The sequence below is a fragment of the Branchiostoma floridae genome, chromosome 15 (assembly GCF_000003815.2).
Source record: "Branchiostoma floridae strain S238N-H82 chromosome 15, Bfl_VNyyK, whole genome shotgun sequence".
Classification (NCBI taxonomy): Eukaryota; Metazoa; Chordata; class Leptocardii; order Amphioxiformes; family Branchiostomatidae; genus Branchiostoma; species Branchiostoma floridae.
Window position 1 is genome coordinate 16,514,823 of NC_049993.1, and position 24,879 is coordinate 16,539,701.

At 41.8% G+C, this 24,879-nt stretch overlaps 1 protein-coding gene and 1 non-coding gene across 2 annotated transcripts; one reads left to right on the forward strand and one right to left on the reverse strand.

Annotated features, from left to right (window-relative positions):
- Positions 1–478: 478 nt before the first annotated feature.
- On the reverse strand, positions 479–24,015 carry LOC118431950. The gene is made up of 9 exons (XM_035843399.1): positions 23,896–24,015; positions 20,828–20,963; positions 19,920–19,976; positions 18,840–18,984; positions 6,585–6,816; positions 5,788–5,913; positions 4,940–5,116; positions 4,009–4,145; positions 479–1,901 (listed from the first exon to the last, which is right to left on the reverse strand). The coding sequence occupies exons 2-9, from the start codon at positions 20,928–20,930 to the stop codon at positions 1,811–1,813; spliced, it is 1,068 nt and encodes a 355-aa protein (XP_035699292.1). The 5' UTR covers positions 20,931–20,963; positions 23,896–24,015; the 3' UTR covers positions 479–1,810.
- Trnas-cga lies at positions 17,864–17,949 on the forward strand. The gene has a single exon. It is a non-coding gene; the product is annotated as a tRNA-Ser (tRNA).
- Positions 24,016–24,879: the final 864 nt, after the last annotated feature.

Genomic DNA, 24,879 nt, shown 5'->3' on the forward strand with positions numbered 1-24,879 from the left:
TGTTTCCTGTTTCAGTCCTGAAAAAATTAGGGTCGGTAGGTAGGGGATATCTTTTTTTTTTTTTGTCATTTTTTTTAGGCTAGCCAAAAATCTAGTGATACATATTACAATACAGTTGAACAAAGGAAACTGAAATGCATGAGGACACTTGTCTTTCGATGTCAAACTTTGATTTTGTGCACAATAGATAGGACAAGCAGACTGTTTTTACTTCACTAGCAAGCAGGCTGAATAAAAATTCTAACTGGAAGCTATGTGACTCTACTGCCCACCCAAAAAAAAGTCTAGGGTCGGCAGGTTTTTCTAGGGAAGGTAGGGAAACAGGAAACACAACATTTTTTTTTCCTAGGCCTTATGCACATGTAGTAGGTGATGATGCCATGGTAAGGGGAGCTACATGATTGTAAGCTTTTTTAACTAAATTTTACACTTTACTCCACACACACACACACAAGTTTGACCACTTCTACACCAGATGTTTCCTTCTGGATCTTTATTGATTCAGGACAAAACAAAGCAGGCAATATAAAAGATTACACTTATCATATTATACGTTGCATGCTTATGTCATGGCACAAAACTAAGATAAGAATAGCAAGAAGCAGCATCTATAAATACAAAATTCTCTTATTTAAAAGCACTGCGAATGCAGAACGAATTTTGTTTTGTCATTTAATGTACATCTCACAGGGTTATGCCATTCAAAAGGTTCAATGGGGGTGGTTGCAAACATTTCTCTATCTGTAACAATGATTTCTCAGGTAATTTGTCATCTTCACATCCCATGAGCCCATGAAAGTTTTAGATGGAATAGTCCATGTGTAAGTACATTAGGTGAATTACTGCACTATATATGAGCATTAGCAATATATAAATATATACAGTTTCTAATGATGATACAAAAGTATACTCTGGTAGAAACTAAACCCTAGCATAGCAAAATTTATTTATAAATACCAAATATAGCGTTTTAACCTTTTAAAGGCCACCATAATGCTTAAGTTGAGTATAATTGGTAAAGAAATTAAGGTGATATCTTAAATTAACGTGGTACAATAATGGAGAAATATACAAAGGTGACAAACACCATAATTATAAATGTAACGTTATACACCAATCCGTATGGCATTTTCTACTTCAGACAAATATGATCATCATTCAAAACAATGTATTCTATATTATTTACCTTATCTACTCTCTGCCAAACTGTCAATATTGGTAACTTACAGCTACATAACTGCATTAGATACAATATAATACACAATCTGGCCTTCAAACAACTGTTTCCACATTGTTGGGGTCAGATGTTGCACTTTACCTTTTCATCCACCAACTCACACACAGCTCACCATCAACCTAATGTAAGATTTATAAATTATCTTTACAAACCATAGGGGTTGGCCCTCTTCATTTTTTTGGAATCTACAATGATTTGCCTCAGTCTAACTACACACATTTTGAAAGGATCACTAAAACACCAGCCTCTGCCTTTTCATAACTATATACCTAGTAATATAAGTATGTTCTATCCATAATTTTGTCATTTTTATGTGTCTTGCTGTCTTTCTAATCATACTTCTACTTCCTGGAACATATTCAATTTACATGGTATAGGTCATACGTATACAATTCCAATTTTAGTCATAAGCTTGTTGATTGCCATAGTAGGATGTACTAGTATTTTGGTAACTACACGTTGTATCATTCCCATACTTGTAAACATTGTAAGAGGACTCCACTAAAACGAGTGATTTTATCACCAATATTTTGGGATTCTTAATAAGCCAAACCTCATAAGCCCAGACCCTAATTATGCAACCCTGCTGAATCTCTGCCTTTCAAACCGCTTGGTGTTCACCATTGCAAATTCCTCTTGATCATCAGGGTACCGGTCGTCCGTGCTAGAGATGTTGGAAAAGAAAACTTCTAGTAAAAATGGGGAAATTTTAAGTACCGTCCCATGGCACAAGTTTGCCATACAGCTGAGGTTATACAATGTCTTCAATACCTCATCTGATTCGGTAATATGCAGTACAGTCAAACCTGTTCTAGTAAATATCTCTGCATAAGGACCACCTCTGGCCGTTGTGGTCACTTTTTGGTGGTTCATTTGATTATTTTTTCCATTCATCAAAGCATCAACAACCTGGTTTGCAGGGACCACCATCCATTTTCTTGGGAACTAATCGATTTACTGTATCCATTTTCTGTATCCATATTACCAAGTCCCGAGGTTAGGTTTGACTGCACTTCCAAAGGACACTTACAATTATCGTAAATCATTCATTGCAATTTCATATGCTAATCATGTTCTTTGATGATTTTTTTATTGTCATGGTTTCATCCATTATATAACTATCATCCAACGTTCAATTACTGCATTTTGACCAATTAACATATTTCGATTAAGAACAATCAATCTCATAATCTCCGCCGTGATCTTGTGATTCGTGTCAATCATCCCGCGTCATCATTCGGTTGGAATCAGTTGGGATCAATCCTGGTGATCAGTACATTCTGGAAAAATATGAAAAACCGTTAAACAATTAGGTCTTTTATCACCACTGCATAAAAGCGACAGCTTTAAGGATGATTTGAAAAAAAATCAACAGATCATCTGTGTAGCTGCAAAAAGCCAAGAAATCGAAAATGAACAACTTGCCAATGATAAATTACCGTGTAAACATCATCATCATCATCATCATCTGGTGACATCAACACGAAAGAAGAAGAAGATTGCTGAGGATCTGGACTGACTCCAGTTTTTTTTTTCTTTCTCTTACCAGTTTTATACATGTACAAGCATAATGATATCTTAAATCTAAACACGGCCATCTATAATGTAGATTACTGAAAGGACAGATTTACTTCTTGAGTTGTAAAACAAAGAGGAACGGCAAGATTTTATATGGCCTAACTTAAACACATTGGCTTTGCATTCTCAGTGCGCATGTACTGTGCGTCATCACCGTTGACCTGTAGTCGACCTTTGATGATGGGGAACGTTTGGAACAAAAGACCAGAGGGTTGAAGAGTCTCTCCACCGTCTTTCCTACCTGCACACAAAGGACTTCTGTAGTCCGCTGCGCCGTTTGGGTTCGAGAGTGGGAGCTAAGTGGTTTTGTGAAGGCTTTGGAACATGCCAAAAATAGAAAGATCAAGAACTTCTACCTGGTCTACGAAGAAAGGGTTGGTACTTTGTTGAAATGTCCTGAGGTTTGAAGGTGAACAACTTTAAGTAGTAAGTCTGAACCTCTTCAACGAGAAGTCTGAAAAGTCATCATGAATAAGCTTAAGGTCGGAATTTTGGGAAGTTGTTGCCTGCTGCCAATGTGGAAGATCAAATTGTAGCTCGATGGCTCAAATGTTACATAATACTCTCGTCGTATAAGGTCTGGTGCCGATGAACAAAACCCTTTATATATATAGATAAATCATTGCACGTCTGGCGTTACAGTTACAGGGAGGAATTTTGTAGGATAAGACATAAGTGCCCGGTCACACATCATATTGGTAAGTCGTAGACGAGAAAAAGTCTAACCGAAAACGTTGTCACAAATCCTTTAATTTTGTGGCTTATTGTGAGGTAATCACCATCGGCAATGCTGACTGTACATGTAGACCTCACTTATGAACCAAATAGTTCTGTCCTTGCCTCGTTAAACGTTCTATGACAAGAGAAAAATGACGAATGTGTCCGCGTCCTAGTCGACACATTCTCATCACGACTTTCTACCAACCGCATGTCCCATGGCCCAACTGGGGCCAAGGTAGGCTATAAGTTGGAATTCTTCTATTCTAGCTCCAATTGGCTCCTCCTCTCGCGTCCAAGCAGAGCATGACTTTCCTCACTTTGATTTTACAAATTCACGATTTTTAAAGTTAAGCAGGCGGCCACGCCGCTCTGCTTCCAACCACAGACTCACTCCCAACTATGTTCTGGATATAGCGAAGATCGAGAGGCCATGGTCGACAAGTATAACAGGGCCTGTAATATAAATTACTTACCCGTAGTCGATAGGCTTCCTGCGATGGTTGACCAGGACGATGATGAAGCGCAGCAGACAGAACAGACAGGCCAACCCCAGCAGCACGGCGTTATAGATGTCGTTACGGTCGTCCTTGTTCCAGAAGTGACCAGGGATCTGGAAAAAACATTCATTTGGTGATGTTTAGAACAATCTACCAGACTAACTATGCTGGCTATAGGGAGAAGAATTTACTAGAGGAGTTTGGCCACCATAGGGTTTCATTTCCTCACAAGCTGACTGCAAATGGTTACTCTATTTTAGCCGAATTCTACTACCCATAACCTCTTAGGAAGGCCGTGTGAAGGTTATATTTTATAGTAATGAGAGAGTCAGTAATGTTACCCGTTACTCTCAGTTGTGAACCTGCTGTTAATAATAGACTTCAAGTCCTCTTGGACAGGACCTTTAGTCATAGGCCTCGTGATTGAGCAGATCTAGACCTTGGGTATGTTAAAGAACCCACCACACTTATCCAATATAGTAGGGTCACCCAGATGTGAGTTGCTCAAAAATCGCTGCTTGTATTTACTCAACAAAACTGTCCGTCTAACGGTTATTGGAAGCACACGTATTAAAGTATTGAAAGCGGCTTACAGCGATAGCCTGATTAAATCTCGCTTATAGCTTGCCACCAAACATCCAACTTTGTGGGACCAGTTACAGCCCAGACGGGCAGGGTTTGTTGTTAGGCTTAGGTCCCATTTCCGAAACGAGGCCCGATCGGGATGTTTGCGGAAACGAAAAATGAAACTGTTTACCAAAGAATATATACAGATTATGCTATTGACTATTCCTTTTGAGGTTTTGTGTGTTTTGTTGCTTTTCTTATCATATTTTTCGTTTCCGAAAGCTACAAGGCCAGGCCCCGGGTTGGGAATTGGGACCTAGGCCTTACACAGACTACTCACAGTGCCATCTGACAGCTTGGGGTAGTGGATGAAGATGGCGGTGAGCACCACGATGAGCGTGGGCCAGATGGTGATGGTGTAGCGGCAGTACGGCTCCAGCGGCGTGAAGTTCTCCAGCACGAACCACACCAGCATCAGGAACGCCAGGCCGGAGAACAGGCCCGTGGTCACGTCAACCTGCGGAAAAGACACTCACGTGACTGTGACGTCATGGAACGTCAACCATGTTGGAGGGTTGATTGAAGTCATAATCATTAAAACGTTTGAAAAGCTAGCCGAGAGGACAGATATGTAGTCACGTCAACCTGTGGCAAAGGCATTGGGTGGTCAGGAACCGTGTTTTGACACTCACGTGACTGTGACGTCATGTAACGTCAACCATGTTGGAGGGTTGACAAAAGTCATCTTAAAACATCAATCATTAAAACTTTTGAACAGCTGGCCCAGAGAACAGATTTGCAGACACGTCAACCTGCGACAAACACATCGGGGTGGTACCTACGACCGAAGTCATGATCATTATGGCATTTAAAACTTTTTGAAAATCTAGCCCGGAAAACAGATCTCTAGACAAGAAACCTTACGACACGACAAAGACATTAGGATAATCAGAAATGACGTTTTGACACTCACATGACGATGACGGTTTGTTTTGAACATCATAACTGGAGGATATTTAAGGTTTGTTTGTTTTGAACAGCATAAATGAAGAAGTAATAGACGTACTATAATGATACTTAGTAGGTCTTTACAAATTGAAGATCAAATTCAGTTTCTGACTCCTTAGGTTTTACCAAGTTCAGAACAGCGGTAGAATTTCTGTACTAATTCCTCTGCCGGTTGCTTACCTGATTGAGTTTTGATCCCCAGTAGACCAGGCAGATGCCGAGGTTGAGGAAGAACAGCACGGTGGTGAAGGTGATGTAGATCCCCAGGCCGTTATGACACAGGAGCCGGACTGCGTACAGGTCGCCCTACATAAAAGGACAGTTACACAAGCCTATAAAAACACAGTTATACAAGACCTGAGTGAAGAAGATACGCTCCAGTAACTTGGTGGAAATCATGCAGATGTGCCGACATTATTGCCTCAATGGCAACTGGCTGTCTTTGATTCTTAATACACGCATAAGGCCTTCAGAAAACCAACTAGAAAAACCGCGATTTATAAAGAATGCCAGCTGTCATTGATGCCAGGTAGTCGGACTCATCGTAATCTGGCATGTCTCAATAGATGTTACGGATAACTGTTTTAACTGTTTTATTGCTAGCTTTTTGTACGGGCATGTTGCCTTCATGATGACTATGGCCATTCCTTACAGAATCTTGTCATATTGTCATTCATCCTCGCCAAATCTCGGTAGTCTGGGCTACTGGACTATCATGATTAACGATAATTATCCCCAAACCTAACAGTACACGTACAGATGTACGTACCAGCACATTGTCCTTCATCCATGCCAAATCTCGGTGCTTTGATGCTCTGGGCTACTGGACTATCATGATTAACGATAACTATCGCCAGAACCTGACGCACGTACCGGCATGTTGTCCTTCATCCAGGCCCGACTACTGGACTATCCTGAAACAACTTCCTGATTAACGATCATTAACGATAACTATCGCCAGAACCTGACGCACGTACCGGCATGTTGTCCTTCATCCAGGCGCCGTCCCTACAGGTGCGGAAGTACGTGGTTGCCAGGCAGACGATGAGGGAGATGACGATGAGCGCCATGAACACCGCGGCAGGGATCATGTGCCGCCCGTCGTACAGGAACTGCCAGCCGATGTTCAGCCCCAGGTTGATGATCCAGGCCACCCAGAAGGGCGTGGGGAGGGCGTTAGGGAACACGTACACGTACTCATGCTTGTACCTGCAGCAAAACAAATGTGGGACATATAACATTTCGATTTTCACATGAACATATGTATAAAGATTCATAAAGTAGAAACAGATCTTGAACCAGTATATCTCACCGAAGAGCTAGTCGTCCACTGGTTGTGACAAGTAAAACAGAATATATGTACAACAGTATGGACATTTGCAGGAGCCTAGTTTGTACAAGGAAAATTTCCATAGCTCTTTTTCGTTAATTTTTTTTATGCTGGACACACCAATAGGCATATTTGCCTAGATTCTTTTTGGACTTGTCATTTGTCCGAAAGTTTAAAGCCTCATAACTTACCATTTATTCATATACACAATGTATTTTGGACAGGAGCAAAACATGATTATCTGTCATGATTTTCTTCTGATTTCCCCGTTGTTGTTGTTCAAACTAATCGTTATAATTGATCGGCATTACAAATGTACATCTAGTTCTGTAACTCTATTTCGGCTATAATATCATAACTACTTGCTATAACTGCTGGTTTAAGATCTGTGGATATGGACAAATAATACCTGATGGTAGATTGTTTACTTTGATAAAGTTTTGATTGTCTTAAAGTTTGTAGAAATTGAATAAGAACAATAAAATGTCGTCTTCAGCCATTAGCACATGTAATAAAACAAGCAGTCACGGTGGCCGTACCTCCCGCCGGCTGGACTGCCCCCGAAGTCCTAACAAGTCCGAACATATCCGACCCATTTCCGACCTTACTCCAGGCCAATTCCTAACAATTCCTAACAATTCCTAACAAAGTCCTAACCAATTCCTAACAAAGTCCTAACAAAGTCCTAACAATCCGACGAAAATCCGACCAATGGGCAGGGGGAGAAAGGGGGATAACCGACCAATCAGATTCCGTAGCGAGGGGGGAAAGCGAAAACACGACACTTTTACAGTTAGAATCAGACAGAAGACGTGCACGCGCGGGCAGTGGCGCAAAACAAAGTCATCATGCCCAAGAAAGGAAAAAGCGATGAGTATTGGCATCATGTTATGGGGCAGTTTGCCATGGGCAAACATAAATTCTCCACCGGGGCAGGTCCGAAGAACCAGCGGTGGAGGGCGGTGTTGGACAAGATAAGAAGTTGCCCCAAGTTCGACCTCGGTTGGCTCAAGAAAACTGATGTTTTGGGGAGGGCATTGCAGTGTTCATGTGGGTATCATCTGCAAAGGTACGTCAAATATTTAGTTATCATCAATTGAAACTGCTGTATGTAGCTTTCAAGCCTTCTATAATGTTCATGGATAGTGAATTGAGGAACTGAAGTTTGTGAGAATTAGAATTGGAAATTATGTATTTGCATCTGTCTGGCCAGATATTTGTCAGCAGCCATTCACAAATTTATCTTAGCACCAGATGATCCCAGAAAGGATGTATAATAAACAAATTTATTAGTTACTACCAGTGAGTGAGTGAGTGAGTGAGTGAGTGAGTGAGTGAGTGAGTGAGTGAGTGAGTGAATGAATGAATGAATGAGTGAGTGAGCGAGTCAGAGTGAGTGAGTGAGTGTGAATGATTATGAATGAGTGAATGAATGAGTGAGTGAGGGAGTGTGTGTGTGTGTGTGTGTGTGTGTGTGTGAATGTAACAATTTACTCTTAGCAGCTTTCCTAAGTACCAAGTGTTTATATGTCACTTCTTCAACTTTACTCAAGGTAGACTATAGTATATAGCATCACTTTCATGGTAAATGTCATGTAAGTATGTTTTCTGATAAAGTAATTTCTGATACAGTAGTGGCAAAAATCTTATGGTATGTGAAAGGCACCTACAGGCGATCAAACAATATGTCAGTTCACGGCTTTGGAAGAACTGGACTCCTTAGAACAATAACAACTGATCTCTCCTAGGATAGTCGACGATTCTACTGGATCGACATCTCTAGATCTACTGTGACATATACATGTGCAAGTGAGTGAGTGAGTGAGTGAGTGAGTGAGTGAGTGAGTGTTTGTTAAACAGTGTGACTGTGTGAATATATTCTTATTGGTAGCGTGAGTGAGTGTGTGAGTGAGTTAGTGTGTTTGTGTGTGTGTCTGTGTTTGTGTGCATGCATGTGTGTTTGTGTGCGTGCATTTGTGTGTGTGTGTATGTGTGTGTGTGTGTGTGTGTATTATCTTTTGTATTTATCCTCCCTTCAACAACTTCATTGAAATGATACGAATCATCTCAGAGTAGTGGAGATGCTGAGTAGTTTTATTCAAAGTTCAAACCATTGTAATAGTACAGTGGCCAAGTAAGAGGCCATGCATATATAACGTTATAGATGGTACAGCATATGTGTGGGGTCTGAACTTACAATTTAACAGACATGACAAAGAAACTCATGACTACTACTTCATTTTGTCCTCTTCACAGACATCCACAGCCGTTTCCTCAGCAAAACGGACACCTGCATCTTCATCAGTAACAACACAATCACCTGCAACACCTCAAACTTTAACCGTTGTCACAGCTCCATCAACAAGCACATTGGAAACAACAACGGATCGTTCGAAAACTCTTGGGACTTCAAGTCAGTCAGCAATGACAGAAACTGCTCCTGATACAGTCTCCTCAAAGACTGGAAGTATGGTCACCACCACTAAACCCACAAAAAGGAAATCTACAACTGTTCTAACAATGGCGCAAAGAAAACAGCTTCCGACAGTGCAGGTAACAACATCTACCTCTGACAAAACCACAGTCACCGCTGACAAGACAGTGCAGAATAGCACACAAGGATCACAGCTGATATCAAGGTCCACCCTTGACACAACCACACCCTCAGAGACAAATCGTCAGTCAAAGTCAAGTACAGAGGGAAGCAGGTTTCCGACAGTGCAAGTAACAACTTCTACCTCGAGCTCCGACAAAACCACAGTCACCGCTGACAAGACAGAGCAGAATAGCACACAAGGATCACAGCTGACATCAAGGTCCACCCTTCACACAACCACACCCTCAGAGACAAATCGTCAGTCAAAGTCAAGTACAGAGGGAAGCAGGTTTCCGACAGTGCAGGTAACAACATCTACCTCTGACAAAACCACAGTCACCGCTGACAAGACAGAGCAGAATAGCACACAAGGATCACAGCTGACATCAAGGTCCACCCTTGACACAACCACACCCTCAGAGACAAATCGTCAGTCAAAGTCAAGTACAGAGGGAAGCAGGCTTCCTACAATGCAGACACAGTGGGAGACTTTTTTGCCCAAAAAGCTCAGAAATAACATCTCCCCTGCTGATCAGGCATGGATTGCACAGTGTCTATATGACCACAACGGAAAGCTACGGGAGAATCTGCCCAACCAAAATTGGTATCATCCTCCAAGTCCCCAAGTGCCAATGGGTGTCCCACCAGATCCTAACCAGTACTTCCGGCAGAGGATGTTCTTGTGGGCACCGATGCGGATGTGGAAAATACCACTCAACTGTCCCAAGTGTAAACTACAGCTGTCTCATAGTGGGATATACACAAGGGCACGTGAAGTTGTAGACATTGACTCAAGATACTACCTTGTGAGCTTGGATTACCCGAGGTGCAACAAATGCAAGGTTCCATATTGCCCCTGGAGCACAGATATCCTCAATCAACTCGACGCATACCATAGAAGTACGTTTCCTGCTGTGCTGACAAAGTACGCAGCTCTGGACAAGAGATGTGTCACGCTCATGAAGCCACGCACGCAGGGGAACAGTTCCAGTCTGACTCAACAAGCACTTGAAGAGATTCACAGCGAGGCGTGGGGAAAGAAGTGCATGCATTATCTCTCTGACTGTGAACTTCACAAGAAAGGCACCCAACTGACAGGACTAACATGTCTATACCAAGCACCACCTGCATACCGCCCTCTTCCTCTAGCCCAATGGTTTGAGGCCGTCCACACAAACGAAATTCTTGGACACGAGGATGAGATGAAGGCCATCATCACCAGCACATATGGAAGAGTGCTTAAGATGGACTCAACCAAAAAGGTTTGTGTTTTGTTTTTATCCATTGTTTTGCTTGCTTTGCTTTACCGTGGCAAGATTGTAAACCCAGGACTGACCAAAAAGCACAGGTTCTTAAAAAAGACCTGATCCAGTTGACAAAAAGAAAGGTTACAATATTGAAAATGATTACATAGTACTGTTTAACATCTACATGACTCAATATATAATTATCTTAGAACTTAGGTTATTGTGAGAGGTCATCAGGGTCAGCATGCACAACATTGTATAGATTATAGCACTGGGCACAGATTTTTATGTTAACGGACTGAGAGATTGTATTATGATACTTTCAATTATTGTAAGTATTGTGAGCTATTGGTTAGTATCATATTAGGTATCTGTACTGTGGTCCCTCAACAATGAATCTGATACACTAATCCTATGTTGTGAGAAATTATGGGGAAGGTCATATTCCAAGTGCATGTATTCATTTTTTCATCTTCCTTGTATAATGTTTTTCAGGTGACAAAGAAGCTGGCAGGTGACGTGGCCTCTTCGGCCTCATGGATGACCAACATATCCAATGAGGCCGGAGAGGTCCTCAACTCCGTCCTCACAACGGGTGAGGGGGCAGGGCTGCAGGAGGTATGCCAAGGGATCGTCAAGAGATACACCAATGCTCATGAGCCACCCCCTGAAGTGATATATGTGGACACACACTGCTGCAATGACAAAGGTATATATAAGTACTAGTATGTCATTATAGATAAAGGACATTGTGTCCTCTGTTTTATGTCTGTATTCAATTAGATAATTACTTGCTTTACTCAGGGCTCGGTCTTCTTTTTTATATTCAAATTGAGGAGAAAATGAATACATGATACAGTGTTGATATCCACAAATGTTTAGTCTGTATAATGATTTTATTACTTACAAAAATTTATATGGCAGAAATATGATTTTCTTTGCATTCTTGGAGCACATGATACTCAAAATGTAATGATGTAATGAAGTCACAAGAAAGTTACATGTAGTGTTTATTGCTCATCTAAGCCACACTGTCTCAAGTTGGTGTTATGCTAGATTTATTGTCATCTGACAACTTGTGCTTTCCATTACAGGTGACCCTAAAGCCCTTACGTATTTCAAACCATGGAGATGCCATGTGAAGCTCGACATCTTCCACTACCTGAGAAGGTTCACGAAAGGGCTCACGACAGAACATCATCCATTGTATGGCACGTTTTGCTCGAAACTGAGCAGCTGCCTCTTTGTGTGGGATGAAGCTGACTACCAGCTGCTACGAGAGGCTAAGAGAGGTGAACTGAAGAAAGAGTTCGCGGGTCAGCATGTCAGCGAGAAGCAGGTGACGGCAGCCATAACAACAAACGAGCTGGCAAGGCACTGCCGCAGGGTCACACGACCAGTGGAACAGATTCGACAGCTGATTGACCAACTCCTCAAGGAGATGGGGGAACTGACAGATACTTCAGGTGTGCGCTTGATCAGTCCTACAAGCATGAAGAAAATCTGGGCTGAGCAACAAAAACACTTGCCATGTATCGTCGACCCTGAGGGAGTCAACCTGTACACCATCACTGGCTACCTGGAGAAAGGTGGGAAGAAGTTGCAGGTCCTCCGGTGTGCAAGAGGCTCATCATCAGTCGAGTCATTCCACAGGCACCAATGCGCCTTTATCCCAGGTGAGTAGAGTACCACTTAAAATTTTTAACAGAGAACATACCTAACTTACGGGGGGATATCTTATGGTAATGCAGTTAAGAGACCCACAACAATTTGAAGGCCTACAACAAGAAACTGGTCTTATGTCTTATGTTTGCATATTATGCTTTTGCTGGTGTGTTCATCTTTCTTCTTGCTCTTGTTGTTGCTTCTTCTGTCATTTTTGGCAATGCATCAGGGTAATTTGCATTTTGTCTTCATGTTTTGGTGATTTGCCTCAGTGGCAAGCCTAGTGTTAGTTCTGTGTGTGAGTAGCTTGACTAAAGGCAAATTACTAGGAGAGAGACATCTGCATTTTCTTGAAAATGTTGTCTTTTAGTTCAAATGCGTCTAGTCCAACTAGATAAGATTAACAGAATCATGATATTGCTGAATATTTTGCCATTGATCATTCAGACAACAAATCCCCCCTCTTGTTTTAGGCTGGAGAGCAAATGCCGCACACACGCAAATGTATATGCTCGAAGGTGGGAGCAGGTGGAACATGAACCGGGCCAGAGAGGCTGTGCACCACACCGAAACGTCCAGGACCAAACTCTACGATGTTCGCCTCATGGCGAACATCAACAACATGAGCATGGGGGTTTTGGGGGAGAAGCTACTGCCCGAGTTTAGTCCTCCTGGCAAGCCCACGGGTAAGGTTTGTTTGATTGTATAAAGAACACCTCTCTCTGATTTAATTCCCTACAAGTCAATTGTAAGGCCGAGGAAAAAATGTTGTGTTTCCTGTTTCCCTACCTACCCTAAAAAACCTGCCAACCCTAGAATTTTTTTGGGAGGGCAGTGGAGTCATATAGCTTCCAGTTAGAATTTTTTATTCAGCCTGCATCCTATGTATTACTACCAATCAAATTAAAGCACTGCTTGTCCTATCTAATGAAGGATAAATGTAACATGCAAAAAACTAAAGTGTCATCATGCAATTACTTTGTTCAACTGTATTGCAATATGTATCACTAGAGTTTTGGCCAGCCTAAAAAAGAAATACAAGAAAAAAAGATTATCCCTACCTACCGACCCTAATTTTTTCCGGACTCAAACAGGAAACACAACTTTTTTTCCTAGGCCTGGTGCAGGTAATTTTCAATGTTACCTGCACCAGTGCAGGTATGCAGAAAAAGTATTTTGATCCCTGTTTACTAGTTACTAGATATAGTCCTTTCATCGATGACAAATGGTCACTTTTTACTTCATTGGATTCTATTGAGCAAACTTGTTACATCTAACCTTCATCAAGGTTTTTTGGTATGTGCATCCTGTGATTCTATTTTGTATGATTACAAAATATTTTAAACAGGTTTTAAAACATTATTGATGATTATGTGTTTCAGATGAGCTCATTGCCATTCAGTATCTGCTGGCCCAGTCTGGTAGAGGAGATTTGAATCCATCAGTAGTAAGAGATGATGATGTTGGCAACCTCCTCCCGGAACTCAACTTGGAGGAGGCAAATGAGGAGGACAACGTTGACGCCACCGTGTGCTTGGCGGAGCACATACGGTCAGAAAACAGTGAAGGTAAGATATTTGTTTAAAAAAAAGATGAAAAGTCACAAACAAAATGCTGCAGATAGAACTGTATTTACCTCCACTTAAAGGGGCCACTAGAATTTTGTATAATGTTTGAATACTGGTCTACAGATTGATTGTTAACACTCACCAAATAGTGCTTTAAGAATTTATTGTATGCTTGTCTAATCTAATGTTTTAAAACACTGTATTTACAGGTTTGTCTGAAGTCGTCCTCGGAGCAACTGCTGCTCGTGGTACTGCTACATCTACCTCAAGTTGTGAAGTCCTCGGACTGCCTGGGTCATCTACCTCAAGTTGTGATGTTCTCGAACCGCCTTGGTCATCTACCTCAAGTTGTGATGTTCTCGAACCGCCTGGGTCATCTACCTCAAGTTGTGATGTTCTTGAACCGCCTGAGCCATCTACCTCAAGTCAAGATGACCAAGTAAGGCAAATTCCAAATTGAAACATTTGAAGTAAGGGACAATCATAGCCATGAAAAAACCCACTCCAACAAGTATGAATTTGTTATTATAATTTGCTTCTTCTTTCTCTTCCAGGAAAGTCAGTATGATGCTCGAGGTGTACCGGGATGGGAGGCTGTGGATAATCTTGCAGCCTACCTCCTGTGCCTTGACCTCTCTGCAACAGCTCTGTCAGCAGCAGAGGCAAACAACATCGTGGCACTGTATGCCAAACTGTCTGACTGTGACAAGGGAGCAACAAAGTACAAGAGGAAGGCTAAGCAGGGTGTTGTACGTCAGGGAAGTGGCTGGAGAGCATCCAGAAAACGTGACCCTGCAGCACCAGGTGTACAGGGTTGTGAGAGGTATGTTTGGCACAATGTATCATAGGCATCACAACTGTATAATCAAATAAAAATAACAGTTCCCTTGTAACGAGGCACAAAGTAGAATGCTCAAGATATTTTACACTAGTTCATGGAAGGACAATTTATACTACAAATCTTTACATCAACAAAGCACATACTGCATGCACTACTTTAAGGTCAGTAATCTGAACACATTTTCATTGTGATTCTACTCAATTTAGAATCTAGAGCATGTAGTACGGGGCAATGGAACTGTCATGAAATGCTGGGCTCCAGTTTCAGTTGCATGATCATTGTCAATGTATCAGTACAGGGTTATATACAATATTCAACATTGTATGACAGTTTATTAATCCACCCAAGTAATGTGACATTTCTTTATCTTTCACCTTGTTTTTAGATTCGCACAGATACTGCAAATGCAAAAATGTTTGCGGTGCTTTTATGTTTGCGTTTTTTGGGGGCTGATTCACATTATAAACTGAAAACCATTTCCATCATTTTTCCATAACTGTTTTTTACTACAGTACATGGCGCTTCTGCAAACTTAAAACACCACCAACAGTCTATTTCCTGCTAGCATGAAATTAGATCCATTTATAGTTAGTACATGCAATGTTTTGCTAAATGCATTTGTGTCGCATTATTGCTCACTTAGGTTGTACATGACACATGGTCAGGCGGCCCAGTGTCCCAGCACCAACAGGGTGTCCGAATGTCTCTGCTTGCGGTTGATGAGGAAGTTCGACCTGCCACGTAACCGCCCAAACGACGCAACTGGCAAGAGACTTCCTCATGTACAGAGTATCGTGCACACCTATGGCATAGTGCAGCAGCTCCTAGCTGATAGCCGTGTTGTCCAGGAGAAGACAAATATTGTGTTGGTTGTGATCAACAACACGACGGTGTCAGCATGGTGAGACAATTTCGCATTTCTTATGATTGATATTAAAGACACTGGGATTTTTTAGTGTATTGTCATGATATTTGTTTTGAAAAAAAATGTTTTATTCTCTACTGTAATTACTGGATTTTAAATCTAGCCTTTTCTTTATAATTGTAGTAATGTAACAGGTATTTAAGGACCATATCACCTGATGGATGACTGAACTGAACTGATTGTGGAAATTCTGTTGTTCCTGTTGATAGCTATAGGCTTTACCAATATTTGCAACTTTACATTCATATGTATAGCTATTATCTTTTCCAACACATGGAACAGAATGCCCCATGAAAATCTTTTAAGTGAGTGATCTAAATGGAACAATCATTCTTTCATCTCTCAGGATGAGTGACAGGCAAAAGAGAGTTGACCGAGAAGCTCTACTGAAAGGAACATCTCTCCCGGCATCCATCACAACTGCAGAGGAGCCACTGGCTGAGGCCCACCAACTGCCCACAGAAGAATCAGCCCATGGGCATGAGCACATGCAGTTTGATGAGCCGGAAAACCGACAGGGACAGTCAGCAAAGCGTCCGAGGAATTCAGCGCCCCGTGGCTCAGCGGTGCCTATCCCTTACCTTCAAGGACCGGTTGACTCGCCAACGCCACCTTGGTTCCAAGGATCTACATGTACCTCACATCCAGCTTATCAGCGTGTCTCACCACCACCTCCTTATTTCCAAGGGTCTACCCCAGCATACCAGTTTCCTCACGGGTATCCTCCGATGCACTGGCCATATTATATTCCACCCCAGTCCACACCGCCCTCAAGCACAAATGAGACTCAGTTTCTGTCCTCAAGACACCGTGATTGGAGGCAACGCAAAGCCGCCATGGAAGATCAGGAGAGGGTGGCGAGGGGGGAAGCCCCCAGGAAACGTTATAAGAGCAAAGAGGGGGGATATAGGTATATCTGTACATTATGTCAAAAGCAAAAATGTGCAGATACGGGGCACACCCAAGTGAAAGGAAAGTGGTACTGCCCATCCCTTTGTATCACTGTGGAAGAGTGGAGGGAGAGCCTTAAAAAGGACTAAAACTGCATTGATTTATTCTCAGGCCACAGCATTTATTAGCATAACAAGTGTGTCTTTTTTTAGTGTAAAGTTGTATAATGTGTATTGAATTTGATTGTTACCATTTCCCAAAAACCAATCATGTGCAGGGTCCGCTTGCTGCACACTCACGTAACAAGTGGGTGTTTTTTTAGTGTAAAGTTGTATAATGTGTATTGAATTTGATTGTTACCATTTCCCAAAAACCAATCATGTGCAGGGTCCGCTTGCTGCACACCCACGTAACAAGTGGGTGTTTTTTTAGTGTAAAGTTGTATAATGTTGTATTGAATTTGATTGTTACCATTTCCCAAAAACCAATCATGTGCAGGGTCCGCTTGCTGCACACCCACGTAACAAGTGGGTGTTTTTTTAGTGTAAAGTTGTATAATGTGTATTGAATTTGATTGTTACCATTTCCCAAAAACCAATCATGTGCAGGGTCCGCTTGCTGCACACCCACGTAACAAGTGGGTGTTTTTTTAGTGTAAAGTTGTATAATGTGCATTGAATTTGATTGTTACCATTTCCCAACAACCAATCATGTGCAGGGTCTACTTGGTGCACACTCACATATCAAGTAGAAAAAAGCTCTTTTATTGTGAAGTTGTAATGTTGCATTGATTGGTTGATCATGTATTCATATGGGTTGTTTCCTCATTGTTTTAAATCTTTATGATTGACGAAAGTATTTAGAGACAGTTTGTAGCACTAGCTTTTATATATTTCTTATTTCATGTTACACGTCAGGGGACGATATCTCTCCATGGTGCTTAAAGACAACCTCTTACATATTTACACAGAGAGGTAATCTTTTTTTTTGTTGTAAACAACATAAAAACAAAATGATAAATACAAGTGCCAGTTGACTTCACAAGATGTGTTTGTCATTTCTGTAAATATGCCATGAAGTTGCAATTGAATACTGAGTTTAGCTCTTTTCTCCTTTCTTCTCTTTCCCCCTCTCTTTCCCCCCTTTTCTCTCTTCCTTTTTTTTTTACCCCCCTCGAAGCAGTCCTTTATGCCCCTCGCCTGGCCGAGTGGTTAAGGCGTTGGACTCGAAATCCAATGGGCTCTGCCCGCACAGGTTCGAATCCTGTCCGTGACGAGGTTTCTTTTTCTTTTTCAAAAATTCTTTTTAGGATTAGACTGATTCCAAAGACCTGTGCACCACGGTCAAAACGTACATGCAAATGCAAAACATACAATATAACACATTAATATGCAAATATTTGACGGTACTTTCTCATTGGTCGAACGATTGTCATGCCGTCATAGCATGAGCTGCTAATTGTCATGGACAGTCAGTTGATTACAATTCTCTAACCCTATAAACTAAACCTTTAAAAAGGTAAATTTACTATTAGCTTGAAAAGATTTATGTTAACGTTACGTTGGTACTTTAACACTAGAGACTATACCTGTGCATCACGGCCTTTCACCCAAGTAATGCACTTTTCGTGTCCCTTTCATGTATCGTATGACAACCCAGTGTACTTGAACTTGAAATAAGACCTCTGAAAGCCTATTATGTCTCTTTTTCAAAATAAACATCGAATGACTAATGAATTACAACGCGTTGTAAATGTTTCCGCACACGAAAGACTCCAGGAAGATTTGTAAATTGCCAACAGTGACATGAACAAAAGCAGATAAAGAAATAAGCTATCACACTGTGGTGCCAGAGGCGTGTTTAAACAAGCAAACAAACAAACAAACTAGTAAACAAGCAGCTATGGTTCCCAAACCTGTACCCTTTTTTTGCTAACAGCAAAAGCTAGCTGCCACCGAAAGGCAGGTGGTGCAGAAAACGAAATATCAAAATGGAATGCTCCGCTGCAGTGTTGTGGAAAGCCGCCAGGTGGTCCCAAATCTAATAATTTCCGGTTTAAAGATCTAGCCGTTCTTGAGTTGTCTTGTTGACCAACAGACCGTCTAAGACACATACAAACACGGAATATAATCTTTTTGACGAAGGTAATAAATGACACATGTTTGTTACCTGCGGCAGATGGTGGTGAGCGCGTACAGGTGCCAGATGAGGTTCCAGAAGAAGATGACTGCCCACAGCGTGAACACCCACCCGGCAGGGGTGAAGTCAAACTGGAACTGCGCTGTCGTGTTGCCGATAGAGTTTGCGAACCAATCTGAGGAAAAATACAACGTCATGAATTAGTAAAAAATCTTTTCGTACGGAAGCACCATGTATATATGACAAAGTCAAGGTCTACTTTACACCCACACAAGACATGCATCAGTGGAAAACGCCTCTTTCGGAATAAATATGTCTCTTGAATATACCTGTCAGTACTCGGTTGTTCATAGAATAAGTCTAAGTGTTGCTAAGCATATCTTTTTTACTATCTTCACCAAATGAAAGGTTAGCAGGGCTAGGCTTTCGATGTTTGGTTGTTATTCTTCTCTAACAGTGGGGTAGTTTAGAAGTTAGCTTAGATATTAGCCTACCATACACCATACTTTCTACCTTTAAGTCAGCACTGCTGCAATGAATCAGTATACCTGTCCCTGGAGAAATACAGTGGATGCGCATGCTGTCTAAAACGCGTGATCATTTTCAAAACGTATCCAGTTGCTTAAAGAAACAAAACGTTGTGCTCGGTCCTGCCATACCTGAATTGTGATGAAATTCGGTACGACGAAAACACATGCAACGAATGCACATATATTTCTTATTCAAAAAAAAGCGTCCAGAGCGATGTCCATGGGAAATTCCTACAGTAGAACGCCCAATTATATGTCTAAATTGTGCATTCCTGTACGTAAGTTGTGAGGGGCCTCTCAACCAGGCTGATTTTCAAAATGGCGGATATATAAGTATGTAACCCGGTGGATGAAAGGATTTGAGTGGGTGCCAGGTGTGAGACATTTGGGCTGTGATGTTATCACCTGTGTTACCACAGGTGCGTTAGTGGCTATTACTGTGGCTTGAGAAGTAAAAACAGTGCGTTTGTTATCGTTAGCACCTACTAGCATCCTCGCGATCCCACAGTTATTGGTTACCTCCGCCACCATGTTAACAAGCTTAAGCGTCACCAAATGGCGGAGCTATGTCGTTACCTACCTCTGATTGTATCTATATCCTTAGAGAGCGCTCTCCTAGTAAAGAACTTGTAGTTCTCTGTGGCGTCCAGGGCGGCACAAGAGAGCGAGAACATAAACATATTGAGATATTTACACTTTAAACAACTTGTGCCCACCACCATTTTTTACTGAAAACAAGTCCTATCAGCACAAGAATAATAACAAAAGATTTACCCAGGACCATCTCCTCGAAACTACAATTAAGCCCCTGTCAAATAGCACTAAAACCGATCGTTTTATTTGACAGCAAGCTCTGAATGACATTTTCGGCATTTATACGTCAGTAGAAAGCGTGATCATACCGCAATTTTCGGCATCAGCCGATGTTCGCAGGTCCTTAAGCTCTATTACATACGATAGTGTAGACTTTTAGGCTATAAGTAATGATACGCTTGACCTACGTCGACTCAAAATCGGGCGTTCTTCTGGCGATAAGCAAATACGACCGAAACTCATCCACTGTGTGGCAGGGGCTTTATGAAATACGCATTGGAACACGTGATCTCTAGAAACACGAACAAGTCTCTGATATATAAATGATAGAATGGCCCATTAATTTCCACTAATCCCCATCAAAAATGATTGAACACCCCTCGGCCCCTCCTGAAGTTGTTTACCACCCTGGTGTATTGGCCCCTCCCCATGCGGCAACGCAATCCGGCCATTTTGCGGTCATTTTTGCTGTTTACTTAGAATGGTGATTTGTGGATATTGTTATACCCACATGGAATGATCAATTAATGTTCACTTATCGACAAAAAATTATTAAACATCGCCCTGATGTTGTTTACTGCCAAAATGAAGTGGCCCACACCATGCGACAACGTAATCAAGCCATTTTGCGGTGATTTCTGTTTGTACCATTTTGTGATTGTTGTTTTTACTCACCTAGCTCCAAGCCGAGGTTGGATGAGATGATGTTGATAAAGATGGTGAACAGGTAACAGCACAGGGCGAAGGCGATCAGGAAGGCGCGGATTGGCTTGTGCATGGCTCTCTTTCTTTTCCTGTCCTCTCTCCACGTCTGTAACACATTGTCAATGTTCATGAGTCGGTGTGTGACGGACAGAATGCAAACCAGCGGCAGACTGCCTTCCATCTTTGGCTGCATGTTCACGAAGATATTTTCAGGGTCAGCCATGGCGAGGGCGAGTAACTACCGGGAGCACACGCGTCAGGACGGGGAGAAAGTTTCTCTGTCTCCCGCGCGGGGAGAAATAGGGCGCAAAATAAGCGGGGGTACGCTCCGCAGGTCTGTATGCCGTTGTTTTGTTAGGCTGTCATCGAAGTAGGTCGACTTACGCCAAAAAATCGCTACTGTTGATTAATGAGCAAAAGTAGACTTGGAAAAGCCATAAATTGTTACGACGTCATGTCACAAACACTGATTGCAAAACATTGGCACGTACATTTTCCAAAGTAAGGAAGATTTATAAAGCTTAAGCCTTACTGCATACATCTATGTGATTTCCTTGGATTGGAACAAATATCTAATTTTCAAAAGTTGAAATACGACGAAAAACACCAAAAGCAACAAAACATGAAACAAACAAAGAAAGAATAGCATTGGAGATCATTTGATAAATTTCTTGATGAATTCTTTTAAGAACTTCAAACAAGCTTCCTTCACCTTTGTTTTGATTGACTCTTATCTTTGTTTTCTTAATTCGGTGACGCCCACTCCAGGTAAGTACCTCTCCGTTCCCGCATGTTCCACCTGAGAAGTGACATGAAAGTCCTGCCGGCCTCTGACCCTGTTCCTGGTGCTGCTGTTCACCCAGGTTAATAACCCCCGGGTGACGTGCAAGAAGACGCAGCACCTACTTCAAACCCTGAATCTAACAGATCCCACCGCTGTTGCTACCAGACTAAGTCCTTGACTGCTACTAGTTTCATCTGATCTTTCTGTTGTCTTCCGTTATGAAGCGTAGTAAAGTAAAAACACAAAGTCTACATTCGAGAATTAATAAGATTCCAGAAATCCCCGCACAATTCATAGGTCAGTTAATGTTGCATCTAACCAAACGTTGCGAATTTCTTGTTGACCCTTTGTCTATCACCCAACGAAACTTTGTGTAATTGAATTGTCTTTACAAGCAGATTATGTAGGTAAGCGAAGCGTTGTTAAATCTTTGATAGATCTTAGGACGATCACCGACAAAGTTGGCCCAAAATATTAAAGTACTTTCATCTCTATCCCAACAAATGTTCAACAGTATGCAATAGTTTCTGAACTAATTGTGAGACTTTATAAGAAAGCAGGTCACTTAAGAAACACAGACGATGTTTCTGTCCACGTGGATCCGTACCCCGCCTGTCGTGCCAAAGGTCCCCTTTTGTTCCGCTGCACCGAAGAGTGGATAATAGATTGCGAGAAACGGGCGTGTGTTGTTGAGAGGGGGTTACGTATTCTTAAGGAATACAAACGGAATGCATTATGTCTATTGAGCAGTGTTGTTACATACTATTTTCACGGTTTGTTTGGAACCCCTTTCCCCATTGTATTTACTCATAAACTTTCTCAATGAAAGAGCACTTTGGAGTTGTTTCTGTCATATGTACACACAACACACTAGGTGTTGCTAATCTTTAGGGAGTGTCTACTTTGATCTGGTAATTCAAGTATTCATACGTGTGTTTTTCCATTTTTTTAAAGATAAAAATCTCAACTTCCTTTTGCAAAGTTTCGTAACATGTCAGTCAATGAGATGTACGTGCTTTATTTTTTTTTCTACGATGAGGGCTACTGTGTGGATTTCTGAGAAAAATCAAGCGTCCGTAAACGCTTAACAAAATCCCTTAAGGGCTGAGGTCATTTCACGTGATCATCACGTGAACACGTTTTTTTTTCAGGCTTAGAATGACGTCACAGCTATATGTCTCCAAGCAGATGTTGGGTGTAAGATCTTTAAGTCGTCTAATTGTAGTCTCAATGGGGGGAATAATTTACCAGGTGAGTTTGAACACCAGAGTTTCATTTCCCGACGGACTGACACTCTCGACCAATGACTCGCCCTGTGTTTGCCACATTCTGGTATCCATAATCCTTTAGGAAAACCTGGATAGGATAACGATAACATTTTCAAAGCGGGCTCAGCTTGTGGAAACAAAAAATAGAAATGTATACGTAAAAATATGCTCTAAGAATGACCACGCCTATTCTATTTACGTCTTGTGTAGTTTAGCGTCTTTTATATCATACTTTTCGTTCCCGAGCTGCCCGACCGAGCCCTGGTTTGGGAATGACGAAGCACGTAGGCCTTTTATGGTTACATTGGTTTTCGGATTTCTCCAGTAGTTATGTTATTAGATTTGTCTGGCACCAACCAGTCAAAAGATCCCAAAAGCTTTTCAGAGAATCCAGGATACTTGGAAAACCATCATAAGATGTTACGGCCTTTCACTCAAACATCTGCCCGGAGGTTACTATATACAGGTCACTGAATAAAAATTATCGGCGCGTCACTGCCTGAGGTATTACCAATGGCTGTCTGAGTTCAAGAAGTTTTCATAGTGGAGAGCATCACCGCCCGAAGTATGTACAGGTCACACATTTGGAATATTTGCAACGCTCCTGAAGACTCTAAGTCCAGTGTTTTGATCTGCTTAGAGAAGAGGATACTGTTACTGGTGTTTGTTTGATTTTGGCTTGTATTACAGATAACGGTGGATCAGGCACTCCACACTTGTGAACTAATGAAACTGTACATTAAAGCTGTTAAGGTGTTCATCCAAAGAATTTCCAATCTAGCAAATGTTATTTAAATCCTTAGACCCTTAATGCTTCTGAATGGTTAAAACCAGACGTTCCAAACCATACTAACTGTTACCCCCTCTCATCATCTTCTGGAAGAGTTGTAGTGAATGCCTATCAATGGCACCATTTACATTTGTCTAATGGTACATACTACCATAAGCAACACTCATCAGAAATTGTCATGAGTAACAATCCTTACCGTAAACGTTTCCAAGTCAGCTAGGCCTGTTGTGTATGACTCATTGACTGAGGATACATTAGTCTCGATCCTTCTCCCCCTAACCGTCAGTCTTAAGTTTCTCACCTTTGTCTCCTGACCTCCCGACACCACCTATGGGGGACCACCGACCCAAAATAGGTCAATGGGTTCATACCAGACATGCGGTTTGCTTTGTCTCTGCCGAAGGAGCTTCTGTCGAGGCGTTCAGGGTACAATTTTGTCTCGAGTCAGCAACCTCATTTTTTTTTCTAAAGACTGAGTACTTAACCCTTTTAGAGAGCGCTATACTTCATGCATTACCCCTTTCCATTAACCCTGTGGCAACTTGAGTTGAGCTCAGTGAAATGGCCAAGTGGGTGGAGTGTTTAAACCAGTCGGTAGGCGGCCCCGGTCTTGTCATACTTTAAAGTCGATAGTTAGAAAACTGGTAAATGTCTTGGATCAAAAATCACAATTTAAACATTGGCGCTTACACTAGTACTAGTAGAAGCATTTTCTGTACCAGTAATGTTAATTATCTTGTTGGGCTAAACGGGATATCCGAACTAACATGCATATTGCTGTGCCGATCTGTGCGTCGGTTCGTTTCAAATATCAAATATAATGTTAGATTCGGGTACGCTGACTTCGCTTTACGTCGCCAATTCCCCTCAAACGTCACATACGTAGAAGGCATCAATTTTGGGCTACGGATTACTTGATTACTTGGTACTATACCTTCCACGCAAAAGATCATCCGTTCCCCTGTCATTACCTGTTAGTAATTTAGGTTTCACAGTTTACTACTAAAACGCCATGTCTCCATAGGCATGTGATTAACGCCCCCTACCCTTAACAAGAGTGAGTTACACCCTATAAAGTTCTGCGGGAGGCCACACGTAACGGTTGTTGTCAGACTTTAGTCCCAGGCAGATATGGTTGGAATGTCCACACCCTATCCGAGGCGTGGTGCGGATGGAATGG